The sequence below is a fragment of the Gobius niger genome, assembly GCF_951799975.1.
Source record: "Gobius niger genome assembly, chromosome: 15".
Taxonomy (NCBI): domain Eukaryota; kingdom Metazoa; phylum Chordata; class Actinopteri; order Gobiiformes; family Gobiidae; genus Gobius; species Gobius niger.
In genome coordinates this window covers 31,450,018-31,462,517 of record NC_136866.1, presented here as the reverse complement: position 1 = coordinate 31,462,517, position 12,500 = coordinate 31,450,018, and the positions used below count along the sequence as shown (strand labels likewise).

General features: G+C 44.4%; 2 protein-coding genes across 2 annotated transcripts in view; both read right to left on the bottom strand.

Moving 5' to 3' along the window:
• The window catches only part of LOC306974737 (putative E3 ubiquitin-protein ligase UBR7), a gene marked incomplete at its 5' end in the record, with an annotated part of 8,934 nt that extends 7,040 nt beyond the window's left edge, over positions 1-1,894 (bottom strand). Inside the window, 2 exons of the mRNA XM_079572110.1 lie at positions 883-1,016; positions 1,772-1,894. Of these exons, the coding sequence (XP_079428236.1) occupies positions 883-1,016; positions 1,772-1,894 (257 nt within the window). The remainder of the gene's footprint in view (positions 1-882; positions 1,017-1,771) is intronic.
• Positions 1,895-4,638: 2,744 nt separating this feature from the next.
• Positions 4,639-6,994, bottom strand: LOC306974590 (uncharacterized protein). Its single transcript, XM_079571902.1, has 2 exons — positions 6,734-6,994; positions 4,639-4,843 (listed from the first exon to the last, which is right to left on the bottom strand). Exons 1-2 carry the CDS (start codon positions 6,957-6,959, stop codon positions 4,707-4,709), a joined length of 363 nt encoding a protein of 120 aa, XP_079428028.1. The 5' UTR covers positions 6,960-6,994; the 3' UTR covers positions 4,639-4,706.
• Positions 6,995-12,500: the final 5,506 nt, after the last annotated feature.

Sequence of the window (12,500 nt, the reverse complement as noted above, 5' to 3'; positions counted from 1 at the left end):
TAAAATAAATAAAAGTGACCCATTTGGGTGATATTTTAAATAAATTGCACTCTTATAATGAGAGTTACTGTAACTCATGAGAACCATGTGGATTCAACTCAACAAAAAGGCCACAGTGAACGGCTTTTTACTCTCGTCTACTCGCCAAACTACTGTCCTGATACTCTAGACTCACCAGACACAGTAAGAAGAGAGTTTAAATGAGAGAGAGGCCTAGAGCTGCAGCCCAGAGTCTGCGCAGAGAAAACATGAGAGCAGCGCCCGGACACGGGTGACGTGATGCAGCCGCGGAGGAGCCGAGTATGAGGTGAAGCACCGGGAGACAGACGGCCGAGCGGGACACTCGCGCTTTGGAAGAGACAGGGGGAAGGCGGTCGGTCTCTCCTGCTCATTCACTTCACCAGACTACTCCTTTTTGGTGTTTTATGTGGCGAAGTAGGCGGAGAGTGAGTGCGCGCTGGAAGAGCCTGTCCCCGTAACAACAACGCGTTGATTAATCAGTGAAACAACACTACGTAGTTTGCGTATAGGAAGAACCGGCTCTGAGCGCTGGTGTAACTTTTTGGCTGAAGTGCGGACGTGACGGGATATTGTAGCGAGGCTCAAGACTTTTAATCAAATACTTAAAGTCAGCGCCTGTAGTTTCTCTCGGCTACTCGTGCAGCTTCAATGTACGTCACTCAATAGCGTCCGCGCGGACACTCGCGTAGGAACTTTGTTCCGCGGCACTTAATATGACGCTAATAATAAATTTACATTATTTAATGAAAATAATACACCGAAACGGTACGCAAGTGGACCGAACCGAACAGGCCGAACCGAACGGTTCAATACATCCCCGTGAACCGTTACACCCCTAAGTAGCAGTAGTAGTAGTAGTACCTCTTTGTGTACAGCTCGTACAGCTGGTGACCTTCATGACATTTGTAGGAACAGGCCAAACAGACTCCAGCCGCAGCGCCCCCTGGAGGACAGCAGGTTCCACAGGCGTACAGGGCCTGGCGCTTCACATAGCCCTGAGTCACAGACACGTATGAGCAGCAGTACTACTGTAGTACTGCAGTAGAACTACAGTAGTACTGCAGTAGAACTACATTAGAACTACAGTAGTACTACTGTAGAACTACAGTAGAACTACAGTAGAACTACAGCAGTACAGTAGTACTGCAGTAATAGCATTAGCACGGGGCCTGGTCCTGTTTGCGATATTAGCATGTGCGATAATTCAGTTGCTTTCTGGCCTTAAAGCAGCACTAAGTAACTCTTGCCTCTAGAGGCCATAAGTGTAAGTGCAGGTGTCGTAGCAAATCGCGATTTTTTTAACTTATTAATCGTCCGTGAGAGTAAATCCTACGCTGACAGAAAAGACAAAGGGACAGAGGGAGATTTACATCCAGTTACACAAAGGAGATCTTTGTTTTCACTCACACTTGGCTGTAAATACTGTTTAAGTAGCGCTGGCTGGAGTTAGCTTTGCCCGTTAGCCTGTGAGCTTTTCTTCATGATTCTATTAGTGTGTATTGGTGACTCCAGTCCGGTGGCAGTGAAGTTTGACCAAAGTTATAAACAAGTGTCTCGACCAAATCAACAAAGAATAGTATTTTTAACATTCTGAAGATGTTACAGAGAATATCTCAGTTTAAATCTCAGTTTATATCTGAGTTTATATCTCATTTTTTGGTGAATTATAAATATTGATATAATATTGCACGTCCTTATCGCTGCCCCTAATGTACATGTTTCTGTTTGTGTGCACGTGTGAGGGCGGGACCTGGGAGTAGGAGCAGTGCTCGGCGTCGCTGGCTGCAAGAACAGCACTGGCCTCTTCCTCCAACTCGTCATCCTCCTCCAGAACGTCCACCAGAGACACAACGTGCTCCTCCTCCTCCGACATCTGAGCAGAACCATCGATACATGATTAATAATACACGATCGATACACCAGCGATACATGATTAATACACCATTAAAGGGGGTATTCTGCAAAATGGACTTTTCAAGCTTTCCATCATGTTATTCTGTCACTCCCTCATTAAAAACATGGCTGAAGTGTTGCCTTGGCACATTCACGTATTTCTGAGTCATCTGTAAAAACTCTGATGGCGGCCATTTTAGGGATAGGTTTGCCTGAGTCCTCCTAGGAACGCCCCCACCTCCTGGAGACGCCTCCGAGCTTTGGTCACCAGCCGAGTAACCAACCACTGCTCCTCAGCAGAACCCCCTCCCCACTGATGCCACAGACAGCGTGTGGAGGGGGCGTGTCTAAAGGCTCAGAGGTTCTTAAAGAGACAGAGGCCTATTTCAAGACATTCACTACAGCCATTTTGAGAGAGACATTTTAGTAGTGTGATATAGACTGGTGCTATGGGACTGACAAAAGCAGAACACCCCCTCTTTAACCTCTTAACTCCCGCCTGAACCGAGAGGATCTTTTTCCTCACGTCAGATTTTTTTTTCCATCGTTTTTTGTTGGGTTTTCAACTCATTTTTGTAACTTTTTTGTCCATTTTTTTCGTCAATTTTCATCACATTTTATAATTTTTTTGTCACATTTTTATCATTTTTTTGTCAAATTTTTGTCTTTTTTTGGTCACATTTTTGTCTTTTTTTGTCAAATTTTATTTCATTTTTTCATCAATATTTTCTCACTTTTTTGTCACATTTCCATAATTTTCCATATTTTTTTTCCATTTTCAAGACATTCACTACAGCCATTTTGAGAGAGACATTTTATACAAGGCAGTTATTCTAATTTACTGCATTTACAGACCAACAGAAGGTTTGTCATCATTGTAGTGTGATATAGACTGGTGCTGTGGGACTGAAACAAGCACAATACACCCTCTAGTCTCTTTTTTAACCAAACAAAACTTTCTCAATAATGAAACAAATTCTCTTCATCTGGAACCAAGAGGAGGGAAAGTAGTGGATCTTTCTGGAGCTTTAGAAAAGACCATCACAACAATAAGGCAGTGTTGGACACAGTGAGGTCTGACCGGCAGCTTTGGCCCTGGTTTCCTTTAGTCCTCAGGCTCTTGATGGTCATTGTAAATATTGTACAGAAAAACAAAGATGAAAGAACTGAGCGTTAACAAAGGGACAGATGTTATCAGATCCTCCAGTTCACTCAAACGGCACAGACTTCGCAGGTTTGATGGATTTGGAGCCCGTTGAGCCCGGGTTCGATTCCCACCTGGACGGGGCCTTTCTGTGGGGTTTACATGTTCCCCCCGTGTAGGTTTCCTCCGGGTACTCCGGTTTCCCCTACCGCTAAAAACACGTACAATAGGTCAGGAGGAATGAGCGTCTGAGAGTGTGTGGCGCGTTTACATGCATGAGACCCATGTATGTTCATCAGCAGCCACTGTCCCGGCCAAATAAACCAATACATACAGAAAAAGTAATAGTACCTCTGATATATATGTACGCCAGTGGCCAGCTAAATTATGGAAAGAGAGTAGAGTCCCCAGTTTACCCTCCTTTTTAAACCTATTCTCTTGTACAACTGTAATTATTTAATATGTTGCTGTTTTGTGGATTGATTACAGTTTCTTCTTGGGGTTATATTATATATTATATATTAGCACTTGGAATTGCCTTGTGTATGAATGAATGTACAAACAAACGTCCCTTTTTACAGGACTTGGTGATTTTATCTGTGAAAAGCACTTAAGAAATAAACGTAACTTACTCTTTTGGTCCTGGTTTAGTCCTGGTTTAAACCTACTTTAGCTCTGGTTCAGACCCTGGTTCAGTCCTCCTTTAATACTCCCGTTAGCCTGGGTTTAGACGTGGTTTATCCACCTTTAGTCCTGGTTTAGTCCTCTTTTATCGGTGGGCTGGTCCTCCTGTGGTCGGTTATCTCAGATGCAGATAGGCAGTTGTTGTTGTTGTTGTTGTAGCGCGAGGCTAAAGCTACCGTTAGCTCCGGGGCTAAAGCTAGCCCTCTGTTGTGAGTCTGAGCGGGCGGTTCGGGTCTGGTCCTGGCCGTGGTCCGGCTCTGAGTCCCGCCTGGAGCCCGTACGATGGTTTTAGAATCAGCGTTTAACACAAAAAAGCGGGAAATACACTGAAACTTAGCTTCACTGTTAGCCGCTCTGATGCTAATGAGCACTTCCGGTTTACTTCCGGGGCTCGAATTTGGCGGATTTTTTATTTCTGGACTTCCTGCGTATTTTTAATCACAAAACAAAAAACAAAAGCGGAAAAATTAAATGAAACTTGGATGTTATATTTGCAGTTGTAATAAAAAATCCAACTACAATATTTTTTGTATTGTTTTTAATATATATTTTTCTCTTTATTTCATACAAATGTCTGGAAACGATGCTGTTGGTCCAGAGGCAGCGTTATAAAGGAAATATATATATTTTCAGTTTGTCCCATTTCCCCTTTTGACACCTTTCCCCCATGTTTCCCTAATCTTTTGCTATTTTTTCCTTCCTTTTTGGCCACAATTTCTTCCCCATTTTCCCACATTGCTTGTCATTGCAGATGAACCTGATGCTGTAAATGTGCAGATCTTCCACACACTGGTTTCTGGTTCTGGACGACTAATATTTGATGTAATATCATCACAGACTCCTCCATGACCCCCCCCACCATCACAGACTGAAGAACGTGACAGAATCTGACTCAATGATCTGCAAAAAATAGTTTTATTTGAAAAACGTCCGTGATGCGGGAAACACGTATCGTCCGTTTGGATCAGACTTTAGTCCGTTTGGGATCTGGTTCAGAATCCCTCCAACGTTTCTCCTCATCTTCATCGTCGTCCTCTTCATCTTCGTCCTCTTCCTCGCTGTCTTCGTCTTCATCCTCGTCTTCGTCCTCTCCGTCTGACTCTAGAAAACAACAGTTTGTGGTGAGTTGGAGCAGAATCCTGAGCTCAGCCTGATTCCTGAGCAGAAGCAGAGCCGGGGGAAGACGTTTTAGTTTAGGGGGCGCTGAGGGACCAAATGTACCCCCAGAAAACCTCTTAACTCCCGCCTGAACCCAGAGCATTTTCTCCAGTTCAGCTTTACCCAAATCCTGTAGACCAGTGTAACGCCTCATTTGAAAGACTTACAAAACTAAACTGATCTTTTTCCTCATGTCAGGTTTTTTTCATCACTTTTTTTTGTCGGCCGGTCGACTCATTTTTATCAAATCTTCGTGACTTTTTTGTCACTTTTTCATCAAATTATCCGATTTTTTTGGTCAAATTCTTATCACATTTTCGTCCATTTTTTCTCAATTCTTCGTCACTTTTTTGTCAATTTTTTCTCCATTTTGTCACATTTTCATCCTTGTTTTCGTCTCAGTTTTGTTGCTATTTTCACACCTTTTTCCCAGAAGCTTTTGGATTGGGGTAAAGCTGGAGAACATGTGCTCGGTTCAGGCGGGAGTTAAGGGGTTAATATTGCCTTCAGTTCACAAACTATCCGCCAGGGGGAGCTGCAGCGCCCTCAGCACCCTGGGTTCCCACGGCCTTGAGCAGAAGGACCTGGCCTGGACTTGGATGGACCGTCTGGATTGTGTGAGTGGGGGTAGCAGCAGGAAGTACTTCTGTTACATTTACTCGAGTACTTTTTGATAGGGCTGTGCAATTAATCGATATTCGATTACGATTTCGATTATTACACTAGACGACCACAAAAATAGCATAATCGAGAACAAAGGATTACTAAGGATGCCCTCCCGCTCGTCCTGCTCGTCCTGTGCGGTTTGTGTGACGCGTCTGATCAACTGAAACACCAGCGCAGCGACAGAACTGTAAATAACATCAGACTAATATTTATTATACCTAACTCTTGAGACAAAGCCTGTGTTCAGAGCTCACCTTGTGCTGAAGGAACAGCTGTTTCAGAAGCCTCCACATCCTTTGCTCAGGCCCTGGTTTAGTTTAGTAGAAAAGTCTAAAACTCTTCTTCAGGAGCAGATCAAGGAGCTCAAACAAACTCTTATTACTTCAGCTGCTGAGATGATTGTTTCTGTTCCTTCACATTTCACTAAAGGCTCAGGCTTTAGTCTGACATGAAAACATTAGCGCTGTGTGATGACGTCATCAGGCCGCGCCGCTCTGTTGGACAGGTGTGAGGGCCGGCCAGCAGGGGGCAGGTGTGAGGGCAGCAGGGGGCAGGTGTGAGGCCAGCAGGGGGCAGGTGTGAGGGGTGGCCAGCAGGGGGCAGGTGTGAGGCCAGCAGGGGGCAGGTGTCCCTGTAGGATTAGTTTAGAAACTGAACATATTAAAAAGTTAAAAAAAAAAAAAGAAAAAATGTTTTTATTGTCCAACGAAAATGTAGTCCATAGTTGTTTTTTTAAAATAATAATAAAAATGAATAAATAAAACAAAGATTTTTTTTTAAGGGAACAAATAATCGTTTGAATAATCGTGATTTCAATTATTACTAAAATAATCGTGATTATTATTTTTTCTATAATCGAGCAGCCCTAGTTTTGAAGTAACTGTACTCTTTTACAGAATTACAGTGACTCTTTATTCTTGTTTTGTTCCTTAAAGCCGCAGTTTCTGATGTTTTAATTCCAAACAATACAAGAGGAAACCCAGCCCTCCGCAGTGAGAGAGACTGGGCGACTCACTCTTCACTGTAAAGCACTTTGAGCCTGATACAAGTGGAGTCTTTAACCATTTACATTTAAATAAACTAAGATTGTTGCATGAAAATAGAACAAAACAATCAGGGACACAGATGCTACACAGATGCTACAGCTCATCCTGAACATAAACACACCTGCTGCGCGCGCGCCACGGCCCTGCTCCTGCTGCACGAGCTCAGTCAGTAAGCACGTGACGCTGGTGCTGAGCTCGCGCACGGCAGAGATCAGAGAGGAGACCCCCCCTGTGGTCCCGGAGGTCCCGGAGGTCCCGGAGGTCCCGGAGGTCTGGACCGCCTGCGCCTGGACCGTCCTCCTCTGTCCGTCCCTGAGCCGCAGCTCCGCCGACAGCACCGCCGCCATCTTGGACAGGTCATGTGATCTCCGCTGGCACGTGATCAGAGGCTTGGTAAAGCGCCGGCGCAATGGGGCCATCTAGTGACAGAGACAAGAACAGCAGATTTTTGAGAATAAAATTAGTAAATTAAGTTTATGATAAAAATATGTATACATGTGAGGGAGAAAAGAAGCAGGTGCTGTGTGGCCTCAGAATGAACTCTGAGGTGCACGAGACACAGAAAACCAGATTTATTCAGGAAAGATGAACCAGCTTATGTGGCAAATGAATAAAACATAAATGATGATAAAGTCTTGTCAACATTTCTCATTTGTACTTTAGGCGATCAGAAGGAAATGAGCTCGAGCTTCCACCAAACCTCAGGGAGAACAAGTGATTCTAAAGAACAGGAGTTTCCTCATTTAACCTCATGTTCCTGCAACTTTCCTGTTGCTCTAACGTTAGTATAAGGTACAGTTTCCTCTTTCCTCGCCTGACCCTGACCCTGACCCTGACCCTGACCCTGACTCTGAGGCCTGATGAGCTGTGGCCTCAGCGTGTTTAGTCCTGACTCTGACTCTGACTCTGAGGCCTGATGAGCTCTGGCCTCAGCGTGTTTAGTCCTGACTCTGTGCTGGTTCGTTTGGCTCTCACATGTCACAGATGGACGTTGGTGCTAACGGAGGTTTAGCTTCATGTGACCCGGAGCTACAGCAGCTCTGGGACAAAGACACATCAGAGTTTCTTTATCTAAACACCAGGAGAACTGACTTCAGAGGCGGAGTCTGTGTTTGGGCCTCGAGGAGCCTGTTGTAGCATTAGCACTGGAGAAAGCTAATGCTACGAGCTAATGCTACGAGCTAAACCTCCTCACGTGAAAACGAGAAATATCAAGTCAAAAAACACCATCTACATGAAGCGTTGTTTAACAAAGATCACACACTGAGCTGGGCTTTATTGGTCACATGATCTACAGTTAGCTCCGGGAGAAAGCCATAGCCTGTTAGCTCAGTTAGCTCGTTAGCTTGTTAGCTCAGTTAGCTCAGTTAGCTCAGTTAGTTCAGTTAGCTCATTAGCTCAGTTAGCTCGTTAGCTCAGTTAGCTCGTTAGCTCAGTTAGCATCCAGCTCGTTAGCTCAGTTAGCTCAGTTAGCTCGTTAGCTCAGTTAGCTCGTTAGCTCAGTTAGCATCCAGCTCGTTAGCTCAGTTAGCTCAGTTAGCTCGTTAGCTCAGTTAGCTCAGTTAGCTCGTTAGCTCGTTAGCTCAGTTAGCTCCGTTAGCTCGTTAGCTCAGTTAGCTCATTAGCTCAGTTAGCTCGTTAGCTCAGTTAGCTCAGTTAGCTCGTTAGCTCAGTTAGCATCCAGCTCGTTAGCTCAGTTAGCTCAGTTAGCTCGTTAGCTCAGTTAGCTCGTTAGCTCAGTTAGCTCAGTTAGCTCAGTTAGCTCAGTTAGCATCCAGCTCCTACAGAGATCCGCCTTCATGATGATCACACACTGAGCTTTATTAAACACTTTTAATCCACAATGAGCTGTCGGCGATTGTTAAGTGTGTCGTCACGACTTCCGCTCCCGGGTCCTAGCATACCGGCTAACATGCGAGAACAAAAACACAAAAAACTCAAGTGAGAGTGACTGAACAGACTTATTTCTCAGACTCATGAGCCGAACATGCTGCACCTGCTGCTAAAACTGTCAGATTTACTAAAGTCTTCTGGGGCTAGCCTAGCTGCTGCGCCGTTAGCATTTCTCTCGCTAACCCGGATATAAATGAATCTGGCTTTTACAGCAGCAGGTGCAGCATGTTCGGCTCATGGCTCTGACACGTCTGTTCAGTCACTCTGTGGAGTTTTACTGTGGTTTTAAAGAGTTTTTTGTCGTTTCTCGAACATCTGCGACGTCACCACTTAACAAACGTAGTCACTTCTTACCGGCACAAACCATATCCCACAACACAGCACACGTCAGAGGAACCAGAGGAACCAGAGGAACCAGAGCACACGTCAGAGGAACCAGAGGAACGAGAGGACCTCCAGGGCCCGGAACCCCGTCAGGTTCCTCTGGAGGTACGGGAGGAGCTGAGGGACAAACAACACAGCACAGGTCAGAGGAACCAGAGGAACGAGAGGACGAGAACAGCAGGTGTGTCCAGGTAAGAGCTGAGGCAGGTGTGTCCAGGTGAGGCTGAGGCAGGTGTGTCCAGGTAAGAGCTGAGGCAGGTGTGTCCAGGTGAGGCTGAGGCGCGGCCAGAGCGACTGACTCCAGTGAGAACACGCTCCAGCTATGGGCTTTAGGCGGGTGTGGCAGCACCAGAAGACTTTAGGGTTTTAGATCCAGATGCATCGTTTATTGAAACATGTCCCACATTCACAAGATCAGAAAAATAATCTCATTTAAAGGGACATTTCAGGATCTCTGACACAGGGCCTCATGTCCTGGTTATCCAGAGTGTTGCTGATTTATGGAGATATATTTTTTTGTAATTCATGCAGTTCTTTTATTTGAAGAGTTACGTGACGCTAGGCTAGTGCTAGACCAGTGCTAGGCTAGTGCTAGGCTAGTGCTAGGCTAGTGCTAGGCTAGTGCTAGGCTAGTGCTAGGCTAGTGATAGGCCAGTGCTAGGCTAGTGCTAGGCCAGTGCTAGGCTAGTGCTAGGCCAGTGCTAGGCTAGTGCTAGGCTAGTGCTAGGCTAGTGCTAGGCTAGTGCATGTCTATGGTCTATTACAGTCTTGTTTCTTGTAGTAGGACAGAAGGTTTAGTTTACCTGCTTGACTAGGATCACTTCCCGTGTCGTAGGCAGTGCACATGGATGTTCCCGTCAGTAGGGAGGGGGGGCATAAGCTCTCCCTACTGACGGGAACATCCATGTGCACTGCCTACGACACGGCACCTCCACCACCAGGGGGCGCTTCTGAGGAAGATCACAGGAAGTGATCGAAACCAGTCAAGCAGGTTAAACTAAACCTTCTGTCTACTATAAGAAACAAAACTGTAATAGACTTAACCTAAGACGACGGTATGAACCTTCTACAAAGAAAAAAAGAACATGTCTATGGTATCAGCTAGCCTGCATTAAACACAGTGTGACCCACAGAGCACCTGAGGCACTGATAACACCAGACTAACCATATACATGTCTGTGTTTGGAATATAACTGACCTGCATCACATGAACGATCACATTCTGAGGGACTATTTTCTCTCAGATCACTCCGCCGCCGCGTAGCTTATACAACCACGAAGCTGATGCTGCTCAAATATAAGGTCTTTTAAATGACTCTATGGACACAGACGTTTGTGTGGTTAGTCTGGTGCTATAAGTGATTTAGGTCAGCTGAGGTCACTGAGGTGAACCACCAGGGGGCGCAGAGGAGCAGCATCTGGGCCGTGTGAGAAAAGCAGAAGTACTTTTCATTTCCTGTGTGTTTGATCATTCTCTCCTTTAACACTTGAAACGAGTCGCAGGTTTATTCTTCTAAAACTCAGATCACTATTGTACAAACGTCTGAAGAAACAGACCATGTTAGTGTTTGGAGCTGCTCTGCTGCTGCTGCTCTGCTCTGGTAAAGATCCTCATCCTTCATTTATAAACATCATGTATAAATGTGTACACTGTGTTCCAAATTATTATGCAAATGACATTTTTCTAAGATTTTCTAAATTGTCGACTCAAATGAGAGTCAGCGTCATTTTCAAGTCTTTCACTGGTCGAGGATCATTTAAATGTGGTGGGAAAATCTCCCAGTGAAAACAGTATTTTTTTCAAAAATAAATATAGTAAAAACCTCAAAATCCACTGTTCCAAATTATTATGCAACTCATCGTTTCAATACATTTTAAAGCTTGTAATTAACTGAAAATGGTCATTTGTTGTATTTGCAGCATTAGGAGGTCATATTCACTGAAATCAAAAGATATTAACAGGTCAAGTTATATTTTACCATAGGAGCCCTTGTGTGAAGCAGCTTCAAAATTCTTAAATCCATTGAACTTGTGAGTTTTTGGACAGTTTCTGCTTGGATTTCTTTGCAGGATGTTAGAATAGCCTCCCAGAGCTGCTGTTTGGATGAAAACTGCCTCCCACCCTCATAGACGTTTTTCTTGAGGCTCCAAAGGTTCTCAATAGGGCTGAGGTCAGGGGAGGAGGGGGTCCACATCATGAGTTTCTCTCCTTTTCTGCCCATAGCAGCCAGTGATGCAGAGGTTTTCTTTACAGCAGGACATGGTGCGTTGTCATGATGAAGAGGATTTTGTTCTTTTTGTAGCATAGAAGACAGTGGTCAGTCAGAAAGAGGTCATTTTCACACCTTCAGGGATCCTAAAGGGACTGACCAGCTCTCTCCCCATGACTCCGCCCCCTCCTTACTGACGTCACAGCCTTGTTGGGACATTGTGGTCATTCACCAACCGTCCACTCCTCCATCCATCTGACCATCCAGGGTCACACGGCCTCATCAGTGAACAAGACTGTTTGAAAATGAGTCTCATGTATTTCTGAGCCACTGCAGCCGTTTCTGCTTCAGCTTCAATGAACCGTTTAGGGGAGGCCGGAGAGAAGGTTTATGCACAACTGCAGCCTCTGGAGGGTCCAACACCTTCATGTTTTGTAGCATCTGTTCTCTTAATCTGATGTGTTTGTCTGGCAGAAACCGTCCTCATCGTGCCTTTATCTGCACAAACCTGAGTGTGTCTGAATCATCCACAAATCTCTGATCAGTTCAATGATTACGCTTCATCTTTCATGAAATATCAAAGGTTTTCATACCGAGACCAAGACATTCAACTATTTCACACTTTTCATCAGCAGAAAGATCCTTTTTCTTTCCCATATTGCTTGAAAATGATGATCTGCTTAATAAAGTGGAACATCCTTTTTCAGTAGTTTTTCACTTAACTGGGCTTAACCTGAAACTGATCATCCCAGGTCTCTGAGATTAATGTCAGTGATTCATAGAGCCCGAGACACGACACCATCCATGAGTTGCATAGTAATTTGGAACGCAGTGTACATGTGTTCCATACATTAATATTCATCATTTATATGTTTATCTTTAAAGCATCATCTATATTTATGTTTACATGTGTTCCTTTCAGACGTGCTGCTTACGTGTTAGTAAGGTGTTAATAATATATATATATATATATATATATATATATATATATATATATATATATATATATATATATATATATATATATTATTATAATAATAATAAGATGTTAATAAGCGTTAGTCATGGTCTTAGTGACGTGTTGTAGTTCCTGAGTGTGTCCAGGTGAGGCGCTGTGTGTGTCTGACTCTGAGCAGGTGGAGTTTTGTGATGATGGACGGTCAGGCTGAGGTGACCTGAGGTTCCTCTGTTGTTCCTCTGTTGTTTCTGTTGTTTCTGTTGTTTCTGTTGTTCCTGTTGTTTGATGCAGCTCCTGTTTGTTCTCAGAGCTGCTGAAGTTCTGTCAGGTCAGTGAAGTCTGACCTTCACATGGCAGATGTTTGTGGTTTCTCCTCAGAGTCAGAGTCAGAGGTGGGATCGGTCCGTCATGAGTTTGTGAGAGCAGGAGATGCTGCAGCTTTC